General features: G+C 53.6%; 11 protein-coding genes across 11 annotated transcripts; 4 read left to right on the forward strand and 7 right to left on the reverse strand.

The window, feature by feature from the left end:
- Positions 1-99: 99 nt before the first annotated feature.
- On the reverse strand, positions 100-873 carry NECHADRAFT_8134 (uncharacterized protein; the record flags this gene model as incomplete). The annotated part of the gene is made up of 2 exons (XM_003048207.1): positions 100-344; positions 429-873. Coding segments are annotated over 2 exons (690 nt in total), but the record flags the coding sequence as incomplete, so codon positions are not given.
- Positions 874-1,266: 393 nt separating this feature from the next.
- On the forward strand, positions 1,267-2,136 carry NECHADRAFT_100434 (40S ribosomal protein S23). Its single transcript, XM_003048001.1, has 3 exons — positions 1,267-1,302; positions 1,391-1,654; positions 1,714-2,136. The coding sequence occupies exons 2-3, from the start codon at positions 1,396-1,398 to the stop codon at positions 1,890-1,892; spliced, it is 438 nt and encodes a 145-aa protein (XP_003048047.1). The 5' UTR covers positions 1,267-1,302; positions 1,391-1,395; the 3' UTR covers positions 1,893-2,136.
- On the reverse strand, positions 2,135-2,968 carry NECHADRAFT_39817 (uncharacterized protein; the record flags this gene model as incomplete). The annotated part of the gene is made up of 1 exon (XM_003048208.1): positions 2,135-2,968. One exon carries the CDS (start codon positions 2,966-2,968, stop codon positions 2,135-2,137), a length of 834 nt encoding a protein of 277 aa, XP_003048254.1.
- Positions 2,969-3,941: 973 nt separating this feature from the next.
- NECHADRAFT_40091 (uncharacterized protein) lies at positions 3,942-8,195 on the forward strand (the record flags this gene model as incomplete). Its single annotated transcript, XM_003048002.1, has 5 exons — positions 3,942-4,212; positions 4,270-6,225; positions 6,316-6,872; positions 7,296-7,439; positions 7,563-8,195. 5 exons carry the CDS (start codon positions 3,942-3,944, stop codon positions 8,193-8,195), a joined length of 3,561 nt encoding a protein of 1,186 aa, XP_003048048.1.
- A 250-nt stretch (positions 8,196-8,445) lies between these two features.
- NECHADRAFT_80179 (uncharacterized protein) lies at positions 8,446-9,814 on the reverse strand (the record flags this gene model as incomplete). Its single annotated transcript, XM_003048209.1, has 4 exons — positions 8,446-8,825; positions 8,875-9,586; positions 9,639-9,743; positions 9,806-9,814. 4 exons carry the CDS (start codon positions 9,812-9,814, stop codon positions 8,446-8,448), a joined length of 1,206 nt encoding a protein of 401 aa, XP_003048255.1.
- A 314-nt stretch (positions 9,815-10,128) lies between these two features.
- On the reverse strand, positions 10,129-11,467 carry NECHADRAFT_80180 (uncharacterized protein; the record flags this gene model as incomplete). The annotated part of the gene is made up of 6 exons (XM_003048210.1): positions 10,129-10,133; positions 10,198-10,223; positions 10,320-10,826; positions 11,050-11,074; positions 11,158-11,194; positions 11,294-11,467. The coding sequence occupies 6 exons, from the start codon at positions 11,465-11,467 to the stop codon at positions 10,129-10,131; spliced, it is 774 nt and encodes a 257-aa protein (XP_003048256.1).
- Positions 11,468-12,111: 644 nt separating this feature from the next.
- NECHADRAFT_122567 (uncharacterized protein) lies at positions 12,112-13,539 on the forward strand (the record flags this gene model as incomplete). Its single annotated transcript, XM_003048003.1, has 4 exons — positions 12,112-12,251; positions 12,302-12,400; positions 12,453-12,502; positions 12,554-13,539. The coding sequence occupies 4 exons, from the start codon at positions 12,112-12,114 to the stop codon at positions 13,537-13,539; spliced, it is 1,275 nt and encodes a 424-aa protein (XP_003048049.1).
- A 677-nt stretch (positions 13,540-14,216) lies between these two features.
- Positions 14,217-16,765, forward strand: NECHADRAFT_93419 (uncharacterized protein; the record flags this gene model as incomplete). Its single annotated transcript, XM_003048004.1, has 7 exons — positions 14,217-14,316; positions 14,431-14,748; positions 14,821-14,864; positions 14,933-15,242; positions 15,291-15,339; positions 15,397-15,518; positions 15,819-16,765. 7 exons carry the CDS (start codon positions 14,217-14,219, stop codon positions 16,763-16,765), a joined length of 1,890 nt encoding a protein of 629 aa, XP_003048050.1.
- A 58-nt stretch (positions 16,766-16,823) lies between these two features.
- On the reverse strand, positions 16,824-17,971 carry NECHADRAFT_69161 (uncharacterized protein; the record flags this gene model as incomplete). The annotated part of the gene is made up of 2 exons (XM_003048211.1): positions 16,824-17,712; positions 17,775-17,971. The coding sequence occupies 2 exons, from the start codon at positions 17,969-17,971 to the stop codon at positions 17,118-17,120; spliced, it is 792 nt and encodes a 263-aa protein (XP_003048257.1). The 3' UTR covers positions 16,824-17,117.
- Positions 17,972-19,402: 1,431 nt separating this feature from the next.
- NECHADRAFT_93421 (uncharacterized protein) lies at positions 19,403-20,272 on the reverse strand (the record flags this gene model as incomplete). The annotated part of the gene is made up of 2 exons (XM_003048212.1): positions 19,403-19,813; positions 19,901-20,272. 2 exons carry the CDS (start codon positions 20,270-20,272, stop codon positions 19,403-19,405), a joined length of 783 nt encoding a protein of 260 aa, XP_003048258.1.
- A 1,763-nt stretch (positions 20,273-22,035) lies between these two features.
- NECHADRAFT_80185 (uncharacterized protein) lies at positions 22,036-23,174 on the reverse strand (the record flags this gene model as incomplete). The annotated part of the gene is made up of 3 exons (XM_003048213.1): positions 22,036-22,443; positions 22,581-22,714; positions 22,772-23,174. The coding sequence occupies 3 exons, from the start codon at positions 23,172-23,174 to the stop codon at positions 22,036-22,038; spliced, it is 945 nt and encodes a 314-aa protein (XP_003048259.1).
- Positions 23,175-24,745: the final 1,571 nt, after the last annotated feature.

Genomic DNA, 24,745 nt, shown 5'->3' on the forward strand with positions numbered 1-24,745 from the left:
AGCCTACCTATGCATGAAGGTGAAGCCCCCAAACGCCGAGCTGAAATCCAGAAATATCTATCAATCTGGCCATGCTTATGTTCCCATGACTCCGGGAATACCTTCAGTTTCATTCCACACCTCCTTGCTTTCTTGCTCAACAGCCCTCATAGCCAGAGCAACATCCTCCAATCGGGTGACAACGTCGATAACTCCTTGGTTGACTCGCTGGAAATACCGATCGTTGGCTTCTCTCCTCTTCCGCGCAAGTAGAATATCCACTTCTGTCTCTTCTTCCAGCTTGTCACCAAGCCCCTCGACTCCTGCCCCGCTGCTATTAGGACGTGGGATGCTGCTGCTTCCAACTGTGCTTTTTGCTGCATCTGTCCCGTCGATGCCTGACTTTGAGTTGTCGCCCAACGTTGCCTTCAAGTTTCGAACCTCCTCACTGGCCATGGAGGCATGGTCGTGCTGCGCTGTCTCTATCACATCGTCTGCTTCACTCCTGGCCCAGGCTTGAGCAAGAGCAATCTGAGCAGCTCTTAGATCAGCCAGCTTGCGGTCATGATCGGGTCCAAACACGTGAGTTCCTCCAGATGCTGAAAGCTCAACGTCCTCGAGAGTTGCTTGCATCTCAGACCATAAGAGATCCGTCCGGTCACCAGTTGCTCGAGTGCTTTCCGCGGGAAAGAGGCCAGGCCGTTGGGGGCTCGGCGTGAGAACGGTGCCGGAACGGACAGAAGGTGCACGCTCAGCATTTGAGCGGTAGCCAGGCGTCAGGTTTGGCTGGCCCAGAAAGGGAACAGTAGGCGGTGGGCCATTTGGTGGTAGAGAGGCATTGGAAGCTGAAGGAGAAGGATGAAGGAAAAGAGCGGGAGGTGGATCCCGTTGTCTGCTCTGAGGTCTCGGCGTATGAGACATGATGATATCGGGAGCTCCTTAAAGCATTAAGTTGTGTAGGCAATGAGAAAGTGATGCGCTTCACGTTGTCGCTAAGAGGCGGATACTACACCGAGAGTCTAGACCCCTTGTTAGTCGAGATGAGAGATGCTGAGTTGATACAGTGCCAACTGAGCGGGGTGCCACACCGACACGGTACACCTTAGCAGCTTGAATCAGTCCACTCGGCTGCAGGTAAGTGGGGTGGTTTGAGTTGAGCATTCTCACGTGACGCGTCAGGTGCTTGCCTCCACAAAGTGCATGGGGCTTAATTCTCTAGGGCCTTCAAACCCTACTCGGAATTTGTTGGCTGGCTCCTCCAACTTTTCGTCGCCTCCGCTAATTCCCATCACCAACCGTCGTCGCGATACACAGACAAGTCCGGTAGGTGCCCCAGCGAAGCCCTTCTCATTCCATCAGCTGCCCTCATCGCATCCGAGTCCTCGCATCGACATCGACTAACGACTTGAAGCAAAAATGGCTGGAGGCAAACCCCGTGGTCTTAACGCTGCGCGCAAGCTGCGAACGAACCGAAAGGACCAGAAATGGGCCGATCTCGCCTACAAGAAGCGTGCCCTCGGCACTGCCTTTAAGTCCTCGCCCTTCGGTGGCTCTTCCCACGCCAAGGGCATCGTCCTCGAGAAGGTCGGTGTCGAGGCCAAGCAGCCTAACTCTGCCATCCGAAAGTGTGTCCGTGTCCAGCTCATCAAGAACGGAAAGAAGGTCACTGCCTTCGGTACGACGACCCCAAGACACCACGAGAGATGAACAATGGTTAAACTAACAATACTACAGTCCCCAATGACGGTTGCTTGAACTTCGTGGACGAGAACGACGAGGTCCTCCTGGCCGGTTTCGGTCGCAAGGGCAAGGCCAAGGGTGATATTCCCGGTGTGCGATTCAAGGTCGTCAAGGTCTCTGGTGTTGGTCTGCTCGCTCTGTGGAAGGAGAAGAAGGAGAAGCCCCGTTCTTAAGCGCGATGCCCGGGGAAGGAAACAAAGTCACATTTCGGCAGAGGAGTCCATTCGGCTTGCTTGCATCGGCATTACTGGTTAGGGTTCTGGTCCTGGGAGACGCGGTCTGAAAAGGAAAATAGATCAAAAAGTCTTCGACGAACGAAACTACGTGTGCACGTCGCGTGAGGGAGAACCCGGGATGCATTCCCACCGATTCATGTATGATGACATTATGGTACAATTGGATATTATACATGGCCTCACTGCTCCGTCTTGGTTTCGTCTTTAGGCCCTTGGACGTACCTGACTGCGTAGTCTGCAGCCAAGCCGAGGCTTATCACTCCTCCTGTGATCCAGCAGCCATTGATGAACCACCACCAGCAATCCTTGACACTCTTGAGGTTGACTCGCTTGATCATGACGCCAAGTGTGACGATTGCTCCTCCACAGCTTCCAATGAAGAAAGCTGGTCCAGCACCAGCCGCAAAACCAGCCGCGGCGAGTAGGGAAATCTGCGTAGCCGCCAAGCCCGTCAACACTTGTTTGGTCTCAGCATCGTGCTTCAAAGCAATGCTCTTGATCCCTGCCTTGACATCATCCTTGATGTCCATGTGAGCATAAATCATGTCGTACAGGACTGTCCATGCAATGTTTGAGGCGTAGAGGCAGGCGGCGGCAGTCAATGCGGGGGTGTTTGACAACAAGTCGATCCCGAGTGCTGGGAAGCCCATTATGGCGCCCCATGAGAAGGTCAGGCCGAGGACAGCTTGAGGGTAGTATGTCACTCTCTTAGCCAGAGGGTAACTCGCAACTAGGAGCAAGCTGGGGACGCCGTAGAAGAGACAGGGAAGAGGGAATTGAAGCAAAATCCCTAGACCTGCAAGAAGCTGGACTCCGGTATAGACAAGCCCCTTGAACGGAGTGACCGCGCCACGGGCAATGGGTCGAAGTCGCGTCCGTGCAACATGAGGGTCGAGGTTTCGGTCCCAGAGATCATTGATGGTGCATCCCGCTCCTCGCATGATGAGAGCTCCCGAAAAGAAGAGGAGTGAGGTGCCGATGACGGAACCTGGTGTTGCCATGGGCATCACCATTGGAGCTGCCATGAGTGTAGAGAACAGGCATGGGAAGAAGAGATAATAGGTTCCGGCAGGCTTGTCAAGGCGAATAAGTTCAGCATAAGGAACCCATGACGCTGGCAGTTTGGCCAGAATTCCATTCTCAGGTGGTCTGTATGGGGCTGGTGTTGTTGGAGGAGGTGGTGATGCCGCATCATCCGCTACCAAAGGTAAGGATCTCTGCTTCGCTTCGTGGAACCCAACAGCTCGCTGGCTGTTGTGCCATGGCTGACTCAAAACTTTGGATATTTGGACTAGAGATGGCCGAGAACCCAATTGCCTCGGAATCCTGGTAGTCCGCCTTGAAATGCCCTGGCATTGAGCCCAGGTGGAAGCCCGGGGCAATGTACTCAATCTCATGATTCACCGAGACCTAGAGGGACAGTGAGAACTCATGAGTAGCAAGCAATTGATGTGCAGTTACATGCACTCACCACCAAACTTAATCCAGAACCAATTGTGACAGCGCAAGGGCCTCAATCCCAACCAAATGGAAACTCAAGATCCAAGAGTCAAAGATCCAAAAATCCAAAACTTAAGCACCAGGATCATGGCGCCAAGCATCGTAGCGAACCGAGCAAGCGCATGAGCCACCTGAGGCGTGAAAAATAGTGCGTCACGTGTAAGGACATTGACCGTTGCTATCCCCGATGACTTTTGATTGGCTGCGCATTCAATACAACCTGGAACTCTCCAGGTGAGCTTCGGCGCGACTGCTCAGCGCGTTCCACATCCCGACTTCGATAAGATATGTCACCTCACCCCCGTCTCTAACAATTCAACTCGTCACAACAATCACATTCGCCACATCGAATGGGCTCATCTTACCGAAAACACGGCTGCGTGGCCTGAGTTGGGCGGCTGTGCAACAGTTGCTGTTGACTTGGTCGACTGAACCCCACCACGCCGATAGTCATACACACGAAGCGCGGACGGGAAATCCGACAAGATGCCGACCTCTCTTCATCCGCAAGCCAAGTTCGATCCTATTCCACCGGATCTAGATCTGTACAGCTTGGTCGACAGGACCCCCAACTTCAAGTGGGTTCAGCGAGTCTCGAGGTCCCAGATTCGCAACCTTGGGCAACAGGAGTTCGAGAAGCTCGTTCTGATCCACGTCATCGTTGGTGGGAAGCCTTTGGTTATCGATGGATGGGACCAAGTTCTCCCAAAGTGGCTTTTTGATGCCGGCTGGTTCGAGAAGACGTATGACAAGAAGCGTAGGTGCTCCCGCTTTGGCTCCTGACCACTCATGCGCTGACACTATGTTTCCTCAGAGGAAAATGTTCGAGATATCACGGCTGGTAGCGACATTCCCATGACAACTGGACATTATCTACGATCAATGAGACAACTCACGAACCAATGGACACCGAGCAACTTCCGCGACGACCGCCGCCAACGCCTCTACCTCAAGGATATAGACTGCCCTGTTGAATGGCACGATGCGCTACAGAAAGTCATCCACCCGAATCTTTTCTACCTGAACGAGAATTCAAGCGAAGCCGGAGGAGTGCGACAGCAAACAGATGACGACGTCTTTCGCGATGACGCAGCCGCAGCTTCTGCTGGCGATCTGATGTCCAGCTTGCCCGAGGAGATGCGCGCTCAGAATCTTATGTGTTATGTCGGTCATGAAGGCACCTATACCCCGGCGCATCGTGAAATGTGTGCCTCCCTAGGCCAAAACATCATGGTGGAAGCGTCAGGCGATGAGGGGGGTGAGAAACCCGGCAGCTCCATTTGGTTCATGACCGAAAGCAAGGATCGCGAGGTTGTTCGCGAGTACTTTCTCTCCATGCTGGGACATGACATCGAGATCGAGAAGCACTTTGCTCAGATCAATGCGTGGAAGAAGGCCCCCTTTGACGTCTACGTTGTCGAGCAGAGAGTTGGAGACTTTATCCTCATCCCACCCCTGGCCGCACACCAAGTTTGGAACCGAGGTACAAGAACGATGAAGGTCGCTTGGAATCGAACAACAGCCGAAACCCTCGAGCTTGCTCTGCACGAAGCACTGCCCAAGGCACGACTGGTCTGCCGCGATGAGCAGTACAAGAACAAGGCCATGATTTACTTTACTCTAGAGAAATACTACCGCCAACTTCAGCATCTGGACGAGAACGCAGAGATGACCCAGATGAGCTTCATGGGACTTGGTCAGGATATTGTCCGAAACTCGCCTCGAGCAAAGCAGCTCGCCGGCGACTTCAAGAAGCTCTTTGGTCTTTTTACCGAAATCCTTTTGGACGAAATGTTTGCATTCAAGGAAAAGGAAGTAGAGCTTATTGAGTTCGACTCCTGCATCACCTGCTCTTATTGCCGATCTAACATCTTCAACCGATTTTTGACATGCAAGCACTGCACTCGCATGCTGATCAATGGCGATGAAGATGCATATGATGTCTGCATGGAATGTTACGCTATGGGACGATCATGCGCATGTCTCTCTGGCCTGCAATGGTGCGAGCAATGGTCCTGGTCCGATCTTGCCGATAATTACGAAACCTGGCGATCCATGGTCATCAAGAATGATGGCTATGTCGACTTTGAGTTTTCTCCACAGCCCCTTGAGATCGCGCGGCAGCGAGCTGGCAAAAAAGCCGTAGCACAAATATGCCAGGAGGCTCTTCGACGACGGCCCTGGAAGGATATCACCAAGCCAGAGCGCGAAAACACCCCGAGCGAGTCAGAACCGGAAGGCGAAGACAAGCCCAAGAAGAAGTACAAGCGAAAGAAGAAGAAGGGTGAGCTTCGGAGGTGCCATGTATGTTGTCACAAGGATTACGCCTACCGAGTGCACCAGTGTACAAACCCAGGGTGCACTGAAGCATATTGCTACGGCGTTCTCTATCGAGCCTTTGATATGATGCCTCAGAAAGTGCTCGAAGATGAACAATGGCAATGCCCCAAGTGTCTCGGCATCTGCAACTGCGGCGCTTGTCGACGAGGAGGAAACACGGATCCTTACACGCCAAAGAACACCCTACTGGGGCATGATACCCGCCCCATCGCCGATGATCGGAGTGTGGAGGCGCTTGTGGACTTCCGAGTACACAATCTATCATGGCTCAAGGCGGCAGGAGAAGAGAGCCGCAGCAAGGACAGCAATCGGATGAAGAGGTTGAGAGAGCAGGCAGATAATGCCAAGGCACAAGACATCACCGACCAGGCCATGCAGGATGATACTACAGGCCTTGATACATCCGGCATGAACGGATACGGGGATCAAAGTCATGTTCTAAGTCAGGGCGACCACACCATGGTGGATGCACCTGGCGAGGAGGAGTTCCCTCCTTTCCCTGACGGAGCTGCTGGCCCAGCTAACGAGCCTATGGTCACGATGGATATGCCACAGGAAGAAGATCCGGATACATCACTTTATCCCGATCCTTCTGTGGTGGCTCGGCAACGCATCGGCATGGGATACTACGAACAGGATGACACGCCAGACAAGATTCTCTTTGACCCTTTTCAGGCGCCTTCTGAAGAGGCCATGCGACCTTCTGAGCCGGACATCCCCGAATTTGTCAAGAAGTCCATTCGCGCCGCCAAGAGGAAGGCCAAACGAGAGAATGAGGATCCAGATTTTGTGGTTGGCAAAAGTCATCACAAGAAGCTTCGACCTGTGGCTGAGGCGGATCCTCTGGACAACATGGATCCTGCATTGTTCGGTGGACCAACTGCCCCTGAGGCGGTCATGCATGAACCAGGTCAAACTGACCAGAGCCAAACCGAACCACAGAGCGAAGGAACTGCAGAACCAGGCCAAGAAGATCAGTCCGAGCCACCACCTAGGAGGATGACGATGCCTCGGTTCGACGCCAATGAGCCTTTACTTCGGCACGCCAAGCCCATAGCGTCCTACGTGGAGGAGGAAGTCGACTCTGACGAGTATGAAGAAGACCACAGCCACCAACCCAAGGCTCGATCACCTAAGGGAGCATCGACGAATGGGAAGACTGCCGCGGACCTAGCTGCTGATGCAGTTCGTGCTCTTTTCGGGACGCCCGCCACTAATAATGATAAGCCTGCTCCTTCGATCGAGATGGACGAAGCGGAGAGTTCCACCATGTCTCCCTCTGAGGTCAAGGTCCCAAAGAGACGTGGTCGTCCTCCTAAGAATGCTTCCCCTCACCAGGACTCGTCACCACAAGCAACACCAACTTCTTCGGCGAAGAGACCAAGAGGTAGACCAAGGGGTTGGCCTAAAGGTCGGCCTAGGAAATCGCATCTATCTCAGGTCACTGCTGCGGACGAGTCAGGCGAAATCGCTGAAGACGCTGCCCAGGAATCCGTGCAGGAAACTATGGACGTCGAGGCCAACAGCGATGAGGAGCATGAGAGGATGATCGGTGAGCTGGCCACCGACACCCCAGAGGTCGTGCCAGAGGTCGTGCCAGAACCTACCCAGCCGCGACGACGAGGAAGACCTAGGAAGTCGGGTGTGACAACTATTGCTGCTGCATCAGCGACTGTTGAGCCATCTGACGATGGTCATGACGAGTATACACCAAGCAAGGGTGAAGATCGTGCCTCGAGAAGTGCCCGCCGATCACGACGTTCCGAGGTTGCTGAGCCAGAGCCAGAGCCAGAGCCGACAACTACCGCTCCTAATTCGAGCGGTACGCAATTCTTATCCATGGCCGAGCGCATGGCGCTCAAGGGGAAGAAGTTCAAGATTGGTAAACGCAAGGGTCGCCCAAGTTCTGGCGGTACAACTGCTTCCCCGTCTGTTTCCGCAACCCCTGGCACACGCTCTAAGGCCACGCCGGACGTTGTGGATGAGGTGATGGAAGACGTGGTGGACGAGGTAGTAGACGAGGTGGTGGACGAGCCGGAGCAGGCACAGCAGTCGACAGCGGAATCTGCCCACTTCGATGCCGGCTCTGAGGATGATTACGGGGGAGGAGCATCGCCTTCCGTGGCATCTTCAGTCCATGATAGTCCACGCAGTCCCTCGCCACCGCTCTCACTAAAGCCACCTAGCCAACCGACCGTTGTCAGAATTGGTGAATCGGACTCAGAGGAGGAACAAAGTCTGAGGAGCAGCTCGGACTTCGGTTCAGAGAGCGATGGTGATATCCCAGCTAGAGGCCGGGGTTCTGGTCGTGGGGGTCGTGGGCGCGGACGTGGTCGTGGTCGAGGTAGGGGAAGAGGACGAGGTAGGGGAAGAGGACGAGGCAGGGGGCGAGGGTTTTAGATGGCCCATATGAGCCTCGTTTGCTGGGCTAGGATGATGCATTGCCATGTTGGTTGCTTTTTGGCTTGGTGAGCGACATTGATACCTTTGGGACTTTATCTTGCTTCGGACACTGTAGATTATACCCTGTGATTCTAGGCTTTTCGCAGATGAGTGTCATACAACTCAATTCTATCGCCGGCTTCTGCCCGGCGTAATGTTTCTAATGTTTCCCGGTGTTATTAGGCTATTTGAGATTCCAGATATTGTCCTACGAGAGACCAAGCTGCTTCTCCAGATCCGCCCATCTTCCGTTTCGCATGGGGTCTAGTTCTCTGAGCTTTGCTAACCAAGTCGCTACGTCTTTTTTATATTCTGATTCCGGTGCCTGGCCGGTTAGTTGATTCAGGGCGACTGCGTACTCAATCAATGCCTCGTAGATCCACTTGATATCGTCGTAGTCTTCTAGTAGATCCTTGATGTCGGTAACTTCACGGTCGATGTACGATTTGCGCTGGTCCACCGTCAGGCTTGGAGCTATCTGACGACTTCCGGCGGGGTCGGCTAGGTTCAATACTAGGAATTGGTGGTAGTACCAGAGGGATTGGTCCTCGGGTCCTACATTGAGCGCATCGCGAACAAGGTCGAGCTCTGGAGTTACATGAGTATATGAATTAGAAGAGGATTCAGGGTAACATACCTTTGTCCAAGAACTCTTTGCGAGTTTCATCGTCTGCTTTGCGCTCATCGAGGAGTCTCGCGATGATCTGGCTGCGGTTATGCCACGCCGAAAAGTTGGAGAGATCCTCGTGTATCTTTTTGGTCGTGTACTCAAACTCGGGCTCAGCCAGACTTTTTCCGTTCAGGACGGAGCTCTCGAGTTGCGCAACAACATGGCGACGGTAGCCCCAGGCGTGAAAGTTGCGTCGGTCCTTGGTCAGCATCTTACTGACGAGGCCGAGCTCCTCCTCCCAGATGCGCCGAGCCACAGCCTTGTCGAACCTCTCTGTTGCCTGGTCTAGAATCCACAGCCTGTAGTTCCATATCCAGTAGCACTTTGGAAACTCCATGAGCAGGGGCACGGTGAAGCCCAGCTCGGCGCGCACAGTCTCTGCATCCTTGGCGGCGTCGTCAGGTGTTGTACCACTCCTCCCAGCTGTCCGGGGGCTGGGGGGTTGCGGGGTCTCTGTCGAGGACGAGGGCAACGAATCGGCGGAAGAGGCTGAACGAGTGTCGGTCGCTAAAGAACTCTGCGACGCCCTCGAGGGCGACGATCCAGCCGAGGGTCTGGACAATAAGCCAGAGATTAGGCAGCGCCTGCGGGCGTTCCATATCGTGTAGTACTCTGGGTTGAGGCGGAGGAGCTTCGAGGTGAGCTGGAACGTCTCGGGGCCGTAGTTGCCGTCGGCGATCTGCTTCGAGTGTAAGAATTGGTTGGGGATGATGACCATGGGTTGAGCTAACCTGCTGGCGGATTTGATCCTCGAGAGCTCGGTACTTTTGGATCTTTTCTTGATCCTGCTGACGCTGCTCTTCGGTTCGGGTCCGCGCGGTGCGGGCTACGCCGTGCTGGAAGCCTTTGGTATCAGCATCAGTCAAGGACTCTTTTGTTTGAGAGGCATGTGACTAACGCTGGACATTCTGCGAGACGCCAGAAAGGATCTGGGTTTTGCAGCGATTTGTGTGTTGCGACAGTTCGAGGCTTGTGCTTGGAAATGCTGTTGCTGTTGGAGCTGTGAGACGTTGACGTAACCAAAGTCAAGTCCTCGTGGTTGTGTAGGGTAGCGTGATGGCTTTTTATTGGAGCAACACCATGGCTATTTCTTGTGATACTCATAGCATCTCCGCAGAAAAGGGTTTCATTTCATGGAATTCATGATACATTTAATCTCTATAGCGTTTATGACATTATTTAATTTTAATCTGTATCTACTCTAATGCTCTGAAAAAGCTTCTATGCTGTATGAAAGTCAACTTTAGCTTTTCTATCCCTTACGACCATCCTTTCATCCCGTCAACCTACTGAATTTTCCGTCTCCATTCCTACGCCTGGACGATTTTTTCATTTGAACCAATAGTAATATCAAGGTTATACTCTTATTGGTGACATATTCCAATGCGCTGGGTAAGTTAACAACTACTTACACTGTCCCCGGTGTGACTCCAAGCATGAATTTACCCAACAACCAGACAACGCTCGTACTCGATAGCCTCGAAATTTCAGTTCTGGATGTCCCGAAACATTCACCTTGAGCACCCGCTCCGGCACCCGGCGCATGATCTACGAGATTGACGACAATCTCATCCTCCCCATGGTGCTCGAAGCCCATGGCACACGACACCAAGGGGATGATCGATATCGGCTCACTCCCGATTATACTCCTTTGTTTCAAAACTGCCCCTCCCCTCTTCGGCCCGTGGGATGGATCAGGCACACCCGCAAGCTCGGACTCACATGTCATGACATGACTCCTTCGCGCGAAACTCGTACCTGAGTGGCGAACCCCCTTTCGCCATGTTGCGGCGACTTGACAGCGGAGGTTATCCCTGTGTAAATCCGCGAAGCTTTTGATCCTCGAGGCTCGGAAACATGCAGGTACGGCACAGTCATGTTTCAAGCGAACACTCTGTTGGCGCACGTGGAGTTCATGTCTGCCAGATCATCGATTCTCAAGGTCAGACTTCGATGCAGAGACCGCAATTTCAGCAGCCCTATGAACCATGGCCAGCCTGAAGATCAAACGTACAGGAAGGTTAGAGTCCGGAGTTTTGTTCGCCAAGTGGTTGGACATCAACTCTTCTCTTGCGTCGATGCAACATGTGCAGGGCATAGTGTCCCTCCCGGCATCATCAAACCCCTGAGAAATCGACCTACATAATGTTCGATTCTTCTGATCGCACTATTTGATCATGGAGAAGCCATGTTGCGGCATCATGCCTTCGCTTTTCCCTTCGCGTCCTTGACTGTGGTTGGTCGACTTACAAAACCTCTGCGATCCTACCAGACGGCGGGATGCCTCCTATACCCCCCCAAACTATGCCTATAAAGTTCAGATGAACAGGGGCTAGAACCACTTTATGGAGGTTCTGAAGGATCTGTGATGATCCTCGACGCTTACTTGCTCGCAATGAACAGACCAGGTCCGGGATAGTAGCGCCCGGGCCAAGAACCTCGTGCCACTATCACGCCTCTCGACCTCTCCAAGCCCGGCGGCTTCGCCTGTTGGTCCTTTTGCCTCCCAAATAACCGGGAGGGAAGGTCGATTAACAGCCTCAGCCTCAGCCTGGTCCATTTTGTCTCCCCATCTGTGTTTCAATTAGACTTGGCTCAGAGAACCAGACGAATGGGAGCTGTAGGCTGGGTATCCTGATCGTGGCTACTGCCTTGTCAGTCCACGAGGCCATGAAACGGAAAGCATTGAGAGGGCATCGACCTCCCCGATATGGACTTGGGGTTGTTTCCATATGCTAGCCGTCGACGAGATGAGCCAGGATAGGGAGAACCGCGCGCAACGTTGCAGACCCTGATCGTCCCAAGGTCGAGCTAAGCCTTGCTCAAAGCACCGACATCAGCTGGCTCTGGCCTTGCCTTGCGGGTTGATCCCAAGGATGCCCACGATGGGGTTCAAGCATCAAGCCAACATGATACACTCGCTGTTCGGAGGTGGCACGACAAGGCTGACTCCTGAATAGCTCTACGCGCCACACGTAAGCTGATCCAACATGGAGATGTCTATTCGTGCCTCCTACAACTCTCTGAATTATATAAAGCATGCTTATGTTCTCGCTTTGATAAAGATGCCCACCAAGCACACCCACTTTCTTCTCTAGCCATTCTTTTCTGTTGCGGCCTGGCGCTTGCACATCACATTCCTTCACTACTTCATCCATTCTTTTCGTTCTTTTCTATACATTCCTTCTTTGAACCATGTCGACCATGTTCACTCTTTTGTTCAGATCGCTAGCGATCATTGCTGTGCTTCAAGCCACTCTGGGTTTCGCGAGACCCATTGCCACTTCATCCCGTGCCACTGCTGTTTCCAATGGCTATGCTAACTCCGTCTACTTCGTGAACTGGTTCGTCGGATTCTCTAGAAGCAAATTCACCTCTTTCTAACTCTTCTCAGGGGCATCTACCAGCGAAACTTCCAGCCCAAGGACCTACAGGCTTCTCAGATCTCCCATGTGCTCTACTCCTTTATGAACGTCAAGGCCGACGGAACTGTGTAAGTCAAAATGAGTCTATGCTATAAATTTCGATACTAATTTGACCCTCAGTTACACCGGAGACAGCTACGCCGACCTTGAGAAGCATTACGAGGGTGACTGTGAGTTGTCCCCCATCTCTTTGTGTCCCTACAACTGACTTTTGGATGCAGCCTGGAACGATCAGGGTACCAATGCCTATGGATGTATTAAGCAACTCTACCTCTTGAAGAAGGCCAACCGCCAGCTCAAGGTCATGCTCTCTATTGGTGGTTGGTCCTGGTCTACCAACTTCCCTGCTGCCGCCAGCACCCCTGAGGGCCGTACTACGTTCGCCAAGTCCGCCGTGACTCTGATGAAGGACTGGGGCTTTGACGGTATCGATGTCGACTGGGAGTACCCCAAGGACGAGACGGAATCTGCCAACTTTGATCTCCTTCTCCAGGCCGTCCGTGACGAGCTCGACTCTTATGCTCAGCAGCACGCCTCCGGTCACCACTTCCAGCTGTCTATCGCTGCCCCTGCTGGCGCCACCAACTACGAGAAGCTTCACCTCAACAAGATTGGCCAAGTCGTCGACCACGTTAACCTGATGGCCTACGACTACGCTGGCTCTTGGGACACCACCAGCGGTCACAGTGCCAATCTGTACGCCAACTCTGCGATCGCCAAGGCCACTCCCTTCAACACCGATGATGCTGTCAAGGCTTACATCAACGGTGGTGTCCCCGCAGAGAAGCTCGTACTCGGCATGCCTATCTATGGCCGCTCGTTCGAGAGCACCACTGGAATCGGCGAGACTTACACCGGAATTGGCCAGGGCAGCTGGGAGCAGGGTGTCTGGGACTACAAGGTGCTTCCCAAGTCTGGAGCCGAGCTCAAGTACGACGAGACTGCCCAGGCCGCTTACAGCTACGACGCCAACACGCAGGAGCTCATCACCTTTGATACGCCTCAGGTTGTCCAGAACAAGGTGTCTTACCTGCAGAAGCTCGGTCTCGGCGGCAGCATGTTCTGGGAGGCTTCCGGCGACAAGACGGGTGACGACTCGCTCATCGGCACCAGCTTCAAATCTCTGGGATCTCTGGACACGACGGAGAACTGGCTCCAATACCCAGACTCCCAGTACGCCAACATTGCTTCTGGGTGCCAGAGCTAGAAAAATCTGCTTTAAGCTTTCTTCAAATGTATATAGTTCTTGTTTTTTTGCATGCGTGCTCTGGGCCATCTGTTGATGAGATTTATGGACTTTCGAGTCGGGTTTCAGGAAAACTCAGAGTGTGAGCTCATGTTGATGTTCAACGAGTTATGGCTCATGTACATATATCATCCACGTTTATAGATGTTCATACCTCCGACTTCATCCTTTAATTGCCGGTGATTTGTTGTGGTTATATGGAATATTCTGTGTTCCTGGCTATGAAGAGAGTGCATTTGTGGGTGTTTGAAGATCATCGGAGGCAGGCATAAAAGAGTATCGCACCTTCCTTCTCGCTTTAAAGCTATTAATAAGTTGCGAGGCATGGACTCACGTGTCATCCAAGCTGCCGAGTGTGACTCCTTCCCCTTACAACATCGCCGTCCTCCTATAACACATTCTCCCTACAAGACTCGCCGACAAGCATCCATACTCCCCATCATAGACCAAGGTAGGAAGCTCGCTGCCTGTAAAGGTGCTCGCTGTTGTATCATCATTCGCCAAGGTAACTACATATCAGTACATTCGTTCTTTTATTCTCTTTACAACAAAGACGTTAATCCTCCGACTGCAAGTTCTGTGACGCCTTGGAGGGAGCATCTCTCCACGGGGCTTCGACCATCAGCAGCTTCCAACACATGATTTCCAACAGCATGATGCTACGGCTACCTCGTCGTCCAAGGGCATATGGACAAACTTTCGACTCACCACCCAAGCCACACAGCCCTGCAGACTCGGGTTACGCTTCGAGAGAGAACTCCCCCGGGACTTCGATACCTCGCAAATCGACATGCTTCTTGAACTTTGATGGGTCTGGCTCCTGGGAAGCTGTAGCAGACTCAGGACTTGAAGATGGGGAGCCCAGAACACCCGTATCGAAGCAGCGGCAGAGTTACTTTCCTTCCCCCAAGACACCGCAGCGAGCCCGTCCAGGCGAAAATCTCGACGGTGTTTCCCCATTCATCTACGCGAAGGATGCCAACTCTCTGCCCCTTCAAGACAAACGATTCGATCCGAACCGACGGAAACTAGACAGATACGTCCCGAAGCGCGACCATACATCCCCTGTCGCTGAAAGATATCGGACCAAGAAGGAGAGCCAAGATCTCTCAACCGAAGAGAGGCTGACAAGAAACAAACAAGCATCCACAGATCCCTTTGCTCTTCGGCGTAGAGCCTTGACTCCTGACCAACGGTTTCCTTTTCGAGTTGATGAGAGTGTTGTCAATCGAGGTTTGTCAGAAGTGGACTTGGCAAAATGCCCCTGGCTGATATATGATGTCCAGGTACAGCTCTGAGTCAACTCCCGCAAAACCGAGGAGGAGAAAGACAAGTCAGCGTGGGCGCCATCTAGTCAGTTGGTGGCCTCGTACCCAGCGCAATCGCCATTGACGACGGGCAAGGACATCTCCTTCAACGTGGAACAAACGCTCGCATATTTCCAACCCCCTTCCAAGAAAGCTTGGTAAACACATCGGTCGAAAAAGAGAAGCATGAGGGCCGCGTCGCTTCTGCCTTGGACCTTGACCGTATTCGCAAAGTGCTCGACTTCTGCCAGAGCCGGCCAATACCACCAAGTCCAACCGTGGGTCGAGTACTGGATCTGGAAGAAGGCCGAACTGTTTGGGATGGGTGCAAATGGTCAAATAAGGAGCAATTCACTAGTATGTCGTGTGTTGGCCATGATGAGCAGATGTAACTGACCAGAGCAGTTCCTCCGAGGCCAGCGAAGAAACGTCTTCTCCCTGCTGCTCCATTCAGGTCAGTAGATCGATCATCTAATCCTCCATCCTCAACAACGATCTGACAGAACTACAGGGTCCTCGACGCGCCAAATCTCAAGGACGACTTCTACTGCTCTCCGTTAGCATACTCACCTACATCACACACTCTCGTGGTCTGCCTGAGCAACTTGCTTTACGCCTGGTCCGAGGCTGGGGGTGTACACATGATTCATGGGGCTCAAGCTAGCATTTGGTTAAGCTCAGTGTCATTCTCGTCTGCCCAAGGAACCAAGGCCGTTCTTGGAATCGGTCACTCGGATGGCTCTGTGGTTCTGAAGTCCCTATTTGACGGATTGCCCCGTTTCGAGGTCCGGCAACCATTTCCTATTTCCTGTGTGAGCTGGCGTCCGATTTGCACACTGCGGCCATCCAAGAATCCTCTTAATCCAGGGGTCCCCGTTCAAACTGAGGATCTTGTCGTTGGCGACGAGGTGGGCAACATCTACTATTACGTAGTAGAATGGCCAATGAACTGGGAAGTTTCCAGAGATACCTGGCCAGGAGCAGTTACTCTCATGGCCAAGATCAGTAACATTCATTGCCAGCAAATATGCGGCCTCGCATGGTCGTCGGACGGGCGGCTCTTTGCCACTGGAGGGAACGACAACCTCTGCTGCCTTTTTGAGGTGGACCATGTTCTTGGGCAGCGTCGAACGGAATCTGCTCGGTCAGAAAATGGATATCAAGGGAGATTTGAGGCCCTCAGCCCCTACGGCGGTATTGAGACAAGAGTAACACGGCCATTTTATTCCCCGCAAGACGTTTCAGGGACGGAAGATGCATCTGAACCACAAATTGCGGCTGAGATGCGACCACTTCCAAACTCGAGCGACACAGTTCGGTATCTTGGGCCTGGGGCTGAGAGACACCATTGGGACCATGATGCTGCCGTCAAAGCCATTGCTTTCTGCCCCTGGAGGCGCGGTTTGGTCGCCACAAGTGGTGGCTCCAATAACAAATGCATCCACTTCTACCATACGACATCAGGGGCGGCTCTGGCAACCATTGCCGTGTCAGCTCAAGTGACCTCGCTAATCTGGAGCACAACTCGACGAGAGATTGTAGCCACGTTTGGTTATGCCCAGCCAGATCATCCTTACCGGATCAGCGTCTTCAGCTGGCCAGAGTGCAAGCAGGTGGCAGCGATACCTTGGGAGGGCGAGTTGAGAGCTCTCTATGCCGTCCCGTATCCTCGGGGTCCTGCACCTAACAGTGATGTACAACGAGATGGGGGGTTTCAAGAGGGAAGCATTATCGTTGCATCAAGTGACAAGAGCATTAAGTTTCACGAAGTGTGGTCGAGCGAAAAAGGGGCAACAGTGGGCGGCAGTGGCATGCTTGGCGGAAGTGACATACTTGAGGGGCTGGAAGGGATCGACAAGGAAGGGGACGTGATCCGATGAGCCGTTGCTGTCTGTTTCTGGGCCTCGAAGGAGGAACCGTCTAGACTGCTAGCTATGTCGAGGATTAAACAGCTTTGAAATTGAGAGAATGGTACCACACCATGATGACAATCCCAGCCTAATGCCGAATTTCACCAAGTTGTGGTGAGAATAGGTTCCGCGGACATATATACAGGTCATCTTTCACGGAGCCTTTGTCTGTCTACTCGTTGCCCAGCCGAATTCTTGATAGACAAAAAACGACGATATCATATACCTGGGAACGACGCCCCAAGCCTGAATAACTCCCAAAACGCCAACCGATGCGCGACGCCCGCTGTCTCTTCAGAGAAGGATGAAGAAAAAAAAGAAACTATTTCAAGATGGCAATGAGGAGCACAAGGATAATGATGAGAACCACAATGGTTGTCATCTGCTTATTCTCGCTCGCCCCGCGAGCCACCTTGCCGAGGGTCCGGCTCGCGCGATCCAGGCGGCTCTGGTGTCTGTCCGTGACGCCTTCGACCTCATCGAGCATAGCAACGTGGCTGTCAAGCTCATCCCCAATCTGCATGCTGAGCTCTCGCTGGCGACCAATAGACTCGCCAAGACGGTCGAGCTGCTCATCCTGCTGCTCGAGAATCTGGTTGTGATACTCGTGGATCTGCTGATTGTTCATCTCCGCCGCCTGGTCTTGGTAACCGGCCGAGTCGGACGGGTCATCGCGGTAAGGACCAAAGAGCTCGGCGGAGGGGGAGGAGGGTGTATCGGTGAAGCGGACCGTCTTGGCCTTGCGCGAGTTGGGCGACGTCGAGGCCGCGTGGGCAAAGTCGTCGGCGAGCTCCTCCGAGTTGGGGTGCGAGACGGTCGCGGCGGCTGAAGCCGAGGGTTGGCCTTGGAACTGGGTCGTGAGGTCGTCGAACTGCTTCTGAAGTGTTGAGATGGACTCGGAGAGGTCTGAAGCGCCGCTGTTGCAAAAAGGTGTCAGTCCATCTTTAAAAGTCATACGCAAGAGGCTTGAGAAACGTACGTCGCATCGCCGGCTTCGCTCAGACGCTGCTCCTCCTCGCGGAGAGCAGCCAGTCCGTCGCGGAACTGATCAAGAGAGCGGGAAATATGTCCATCCTGGGAGTCGCCTTCAAGGTTGAGACTCTTTGCGCGCTGCCTCTCGAGCAGCGAGAGCTTGACGTGGTCCGCGAGGAGAAAGAGCTGATTTGCGCTCGACATGGTTGGAGAGAGAGATGGATCTGATTGGGATGGGTCCCCCTTCTACCGCAGCCGGCAAAGATGCGGGTTTGTCTTGTCTGGTGGGTGAGGAAAGCGAGTGGACTTGTTGTGTGTTTGGCAATGGAATGTATTGAAATCTTGATGGGATGTTGTGAGGAGTACTTCGGTAGAGTAAAGTAGACTCTGTAACTCGGCCGTCGATACGTAACTGAATGACGCCGGCCAAAGGTTCGTTCGTCGTCGGTGTAGATATTGGGCCAGGTATTCCTGCTACCTAGACGATAGGCCTTCCCAGCCAAGGTACTAGAAACCAAGGCCTGAAAAGGGGCTAAGCGATGTACCTTAGGCGTCGCCACCTATCTGCTACTCTGAGGAGGGACATTGCCAGTGAGGAGGTTGGGGGCATGCTTTTTCCCCTGAACCTTTTCCGGATAGGCTTCCAATCGACAAGAGGCAGCAGTTTAAAGGAGCGTTGCATTGTTGCATGTATAAATCTATTCAAAGTCTATGCTCAATTGCATTTGTACAATATTACATCTTGAACATCTTGTCGCTCACAACTTACCAGTGCCATTGTGCTAAACCGCAGACCAGGACCGTAGCATCCATTCTCCGCACAAAGCCAGTGGCCGGCCCAAGGTCCCCTTGCATTCAATACAAGAGCCAACTATTTGTTGACCAGGAACATTAAACCCGGCCCCGGATAATAAGAGAAAGAGACAAGACAATCAAAGAGACACGGGTGACAGATCAGTCCTCCGAGTCCGAACTGGGCTTGATTGCCCGCCCTGGCAACAGTCCAGTCCGACGACCCACGCCATTGAGGCCCAACCAATTATTCGTCACAGAATATTCTTTCTCTCAGAAATCCTGCCGCTTGCTCTGGTCCCATCAGCCAAATTGGCTCCAGTCCAGACTCCAGACTCTAGGCTAATTCGTCTCGGCCATCTTCCTGTACCTATGCCTGTGCCTGTGCCTGTGCCTGGCTCATCACCTTCCATTATCGGGCCATGTTGCTTCCGATGACGCCGCTAAATGGCTGCCACTGTCGCGTTGAGGCCGCGAATCCCACGCCAATGATCAACGCGTCGAGTGGGGGTTACTCAGCGCGGCTTAATGAATACGAGAGACAGGCTTTTCGCCAACATTATCAATCACATAGGTAGACAGCACAGCGTTGCAGACACTTTCGGAATAATTCATTGTTTCAAATTGTAATGATATAAATCGCATTCAATGATACAGAGCCATGACGATCCTTGTCTATGGCTGTCGCTCCCGGTAGCCTTTTCGACCTCGTCGATACCAAGGCACCTTTCCCATTCCTAACCCAGTCCCAAGCATGGCAAACCCACGTAACTCCGAGTAGATTGCAGAGAAAAAGAAATAAAAATTATCGCAAAAATGGAAAGGTTCCCGGGCGAGGTGGCCCTAGTCCATTTTCATGTCCATGTCAGGCTCAGGGCTGGCGCTGACTGGCCGAGGAGATTCAGCTGCTGAAAGAGTCTCCATCCCGTCGAATCGAGGTGGCGAGCACTGAAGATTTTGGAGGGCGCCCTCAGCAGTTTGGCTGACGAGTTGACCCTGGCGGAGGTTTTCGGCAAAGAGGAAGAAGCCTTCATTGGCCTCCACGAGATAGGACTGGAGGCCGTTGCTCTCAAGGAGAATGCGAGCGTTGGAGATGGGGAAGTGGTTCTCAATGAAACGCGCCCAGCCACGAGCAGCTGCTTGGATGTGCTCGTCTTCGCTGATCCTGCGCCAGCCGATGCCAAGGTGTAGTGTGAAGTTGTCGATGGTGGGTCCCTCATTGGATGGAGTCTTGAGGTCGGTCTTGCTGGGGGACTTGGCGATGGCTGTAGGACCGGCTGGCTGGGCACGGGAGACGCGCTGCAACTTGGGGTTTCTGATCAGAGAGCGAGCCTCCTTGACGGCAGCATCTTGGGCAGCCTTCTTCTCCTCGACCCAGGTACCAGACTGAGTGCCCGCGTCTGTGACGTAGCGGGAGCTAGGCTTGATGAGGGTCATGCCGGGGCCGTAGACCCATTCCTCCTCAGGCTCTTCGACTGGCAGGGACTTGACATCAGGCTCAAGGTTTTCGGAAGCCTCTTCCCGGGAACGCTTCTTGCCGGATCCAGCAGATCGGACTGGCTGATATGCCGCAAATTGGCTGGGCATTGGGGCAAATCGAGGTGGAGTGTGGTGATGGTGTCCAAAGCTTGCCATGCCCAGGGACTGGTGGGCAGGTTGAGGAGACATGGTAAGGACGGGAGAGGAAGAGAATTGGGGACTGAAGTACGCCATTTTTGAAAGCGTTCTGGTAGTAGAAAAACTGAGAGGTTGAAAGGTTAGTAGTCACTGCTGTCACAAACCATCTATTGCGTATTCAAGACACGCTGTTGGTGATGGACTCCCGCGGCGCTGGAGCTGGAGCTCTAGGACGAGGATTGCAATTGAGTTTGAGAAGGTCGTTTGAGATGAAGAACCCGATAGGAGACGAGACGGGATGAAGGGAGTGAAGATGTGGAAGGGTTGGCCAACAAGAGGCACAAGAAGAGGGAGAGTACGCGACGAGTGAGGCGACAAGGATGGTAGCGAAGGGTCGTGATGGAGGTTTGACCAAGAGGCAAGGACGAAGAGAACTTGGAGGATGACCTGAGGTGGGTGGAGGTCAGACTGGATGAAGATGGAGGAGGAAGAAAAGTTGGATGGGAGAGGGAGGAATAAGAAGTGCGAGAAGGATGCGAGGGGAGGACGGTAAAAGAACCTCTGAGAGTGAGAGCAAGAGGAAGGGGCGTGAGTGGCTCTTGGGTTCCAGCTGCAGGAGATCGGAGTGAGGCTGCATGGGTGTTAAAGAGCAACCTGGGGTAAAAAAGAGTTGGCACTGTAGAGCGGTTTCGCGAACGGCGAAGTCCGCGTAGCGGTACCTTCGGCAGATATCCGCGCCGCAATTTCTCAGGCAACTCACTAACAGAGAATAGGGGAAGACTCGGGTCGCCGCAGCTGACTCCGTGCGGCCCGTCAGCGCACAGTATGCACGCCATCAGCTTATCGGCGCGCTGGTTCCAAACCTGCCGGCCCTAAAAGAGGTCTAGCACGGAACTAAGGCAGTTTGCAGCGCGAGGTACGTACCTCTCAATGGAAAGCTCCAATCCGCGCTTGTCCCCTTACGGGTTGCGTAATTGTTAAGGGTCTCAGACCTACCATGTCTGTAAGGGGCATAGCGCCAGAAGCAAGGCGTGAGGAGGCTCGTGGATGCTCCGAACGCCCGTCTGGTTGGATGGTCAACGCCCTGGCCACGCTGGGCTTGGCTTTTTGAGTTGCCCCGTGCCACACCCATCACGCCTAGCCCACCACGCCGAGCCCACGCCCGCCAAACCGAGCCGAGAACCCAGTTGAAGTGTAAGTGGAAGTGGGAGGTCAGGTCCGCCGTCGGCCATCCACCAATCCAGGAAGCGTCCCATCCAGGTCCACACGAATCCGCCCAGCCCGAGTCAGTTTGCTCTGATTGCTTCTCTTGCCGAAGCTCATTGGAAGTTTGTATTTCCGCAGCCGACTCAGACGGGTACGTACTGCTCCGCTACGCTGCCAAGCACATCCCGTCTCGTCTCCCCTCAAGTCGCATCACCTCATCCGATCAGTCAGCCAGCCAACAGCCAACCCTCCAACTTGGCTCCCTTGGACTGGAATTTTTCTTGCCGCGGGACGCAGGTTCCCGCTTCTTCTCCGGAGCGCCAACAGCAGATTATCCGAGATGGGGAATGGCGCTCCTCCGTTTGCCAGCCCAAATTGCCAGAGCAATGTGCTCACCACCTGACTAACACACACAACGATCACCGGGAAACCGGCAATTGAACGGCACGTTTTTAGTAGCGATGCGACTGATGCCATAGGAACAAGTCTGGCCGCAGATGAGAAATTCTACCTTCCCGGTCTCGTCCTGCTCTCTCCCCGCCTAGCATGGTTGACATCCATATTGCTGTTTAATGTGAATTCCAAACCTCTCCCGCCCTAACCACAGATCACAATCACGATCCTTCTTCTGAGCTGCTCTCGACCTAACCAGTTCAGTCATCGTCGGCATTCTCGTTTCCTCCGTAGAGCCCTTGAAACCCAGGGATGCTCAGTCCTGTTGGACTGCCGTTGCGCCTGGCCCGCGCTCTTCTGCCAGCCGCAGATGGAGTTTGCTGTACCTCAACTCTTTGACGTCGCCCTCCTGCTGGCGCCGTGTAAGCGCCGTCAAACCGACTCTGATGGCGGGCTTCTGGTAACTCTCTGGGCGTTTGTGGCTGCTCTCGAGTGGGCAAACGGTCGTTGTACACTGGGAGATGTCTCCTAGGCGTTGTTGCGTCCAACTCCCCTGCAACAAGTGACGTCGTCGCTATGGGGTCTCTCCCAGCGACCACTGGCCTCATTGGGCCTTGATCCTGCTCGCTGTTCCGTTCCTCGTCTGCGTGGTATCGACCGGGGCTGGGCTAGATTTTGATGTCAGTGAGTTCATTATGCCTTCTTTCCCTGCCTAGCGGTGTGCCTATCCCACGCATTGCGGCTGCAGGTGTTGGCTCACAAGACACTCATCCCCATGGAGTAATATCGCGGGGATATCACTCACATGGGCCGTTGGAGGTCTTAGATGCAGTTGCACATTGTCCTGACTGCCAGTGTCCTGCTCAGCCCTGCTGTCATCCGTATCATGAAGACGCCTGTGCGAGGATATGTGTTCTACTTCCAGCGTACTTTCAGTCCCTGTCAACTGTTAGTCTTGTATCATTGTGCTTCGAGTGTGGCCGCTGCTCAGCTTACCAATGGTGGACCTTGGGCGAAGTGTCAACGCGCGCAGCTCTGCGTGTAGCAGTGCAATCGTATCAGAGTCAAATACTGTCATATGCTCCTCGGGTGTGGTGTATGTGATTTCCAATTCACTATCTTCGTCGAGAGATGGCGCTGGCAGCCTGGGCTCATCGTCGTTACGGGTGATGTCGCGTGTAGTCAAGGTTGTCGGTTGGTTCGCCTTTCGTGCCGGGTTTGCCTGACGCGTGTGAGGCTCGCCACTTGGGACAGCATCTTGTATGGGCGAACTGGCCCCGTCCAGCCTCTTCCCAACGCGATAGGAGTGCCTGAGGTGTTTTCTGTATCGACTACGGCGCTCGCTGTCATTTAGCTCACGGGTGGTGATTGTGATTGTTGTGGGATGGAGTCTCAGCATCGTGAACCGAACGACACAACAGTCATGGGCGTCAGCATGGTGGATCAATTGTGCCTTGGACCAAAGCCCATGATTATTATGACCCCATCCGCGACTTCCTAGACCATACGTATGGTTTTCAAGTGCCCTCGGAAGGTCGATTGGCTCTCAAACAGCCGAGCATGACCTGCACGGGTTGAGCCTCGCCGAGGCTGTAGGGTAGTCACGAAGGCAGAAAGAACATCGTACAGGCAGGCAAGAAGTACCGTCGCCCAAGTTAGATACTCAGATAGAAGCCTTATCCACCGAAGCTCGGGTCCTGCGGGCATCTGCACTGCGTATGACTTCATCCTACTCCATTGCGTGGCCTGCAGTCACGAGTGCCTCAAAATACACCCATTTATAGGTGGATGACGCCTGCCGGGGCCGACACGAGAGGCTGCGCCGCGATGACATAGCCTGGCCACGAATGCGAACCTGGGTGTTTGCATTGGTAGTCAGACTGGAGAGAACGCAGGCGGAAGGCTGAATGCGAACTCGAAGGCCAAAATAAGAATTGTTCATCGTTCTGTTGACGTCGTCGTATGACACCTTCCTCTCTGATGATGACTGAAACCGGCTCCCAAAGAGGGAGGCCGAGGTGACTATTGAACGGTCAACTAGATGGCGCTTTTAACTCCCGACGATATATGGACACAGGACAAGGTTTCTGGGACATGAATCGATTAGCCTTGCATAGGAATTCCCGTAGTCTAGATCGCCTCTGGTGAAACTGAAATGGCGCTCAATTGTCTTGTCATCCATCTATTTTCGGTCGCCCATGGATGCATGCCCGTGTTGAGTTTGTCCAGCGATGCCCCTGATGAGACCGGGTGAGACGGGAATGGAAGCCTCAGTGGGTGATTATGGATTATGGCGGCATGGGGCTGGTGCCAGGCCTTGTCCCTGGGTCTGCTGGTCGGGTCGGGTACCTGAGCGAGCGATGGATGGATCAATTATTAGGGACATGTTCTGCCTCCACACACTGCTTGTCACTCACGGACACCACCTCATTAACCTCAACGGTGATTGCGGTTGCTGTTACGGATCTGTCCCTGGTCCTGGCAAGAGTGCAAATTTGGGCCGTGAATCTGGATGAGCTGTCGATACTGCACGTAGACGTAGGAAGCCGAGCTTCATCAGGACAGATATCCATGGGTCCATTTCATTGGATTGGCCGTGCCTCTGCACCAGGTAAGAAAGGTGCAGTAAGGAAGGTACCCTGCGCTGCGTGGGCTGCTGCTGCGGCCACGGTTTACTGCTGCCGGGCGCTCCAGCTGCTGGGCAGTGCCTCGTCGGGTACTTTGCACGCCAAATATCAGGTACCTTGCCCAGCCTGGGGCTCTCCTTTGCATCATCCCAGGCCCCAGGTTCAGGTCTAGGTTGGCAGCGGCCTAAGGCGTCCTCCTCTCTCTGCATTTCTCGTAATCTGGGCTGGACCTCGTACCTGAGCAAGTACTGTCACTCTTTTGAAGTTTCGTTTATGGTTTCTATCGCTAACCAGCCATCCCGCTCTCAGCCAGACCAAGCACCACCGGTGATGCTCCACGGTC

Source organism: Fusarium vanettenii (genome assembly GCF_000151355.1).
Source record: "Fusarium vanettenii 77-13-4 chromosome 5 genomic scaffold NECHAsca_12_chr5_2_0, whole genome shotgun sequence".
NCBI classification, from domain to species: domain Eukaryota; kingdom Fungi; phylum Ascomycota; class Sordariomycetes; order Hypocreales; family Nectriaceae; genus Fusarium; species Fusarium vanettenii.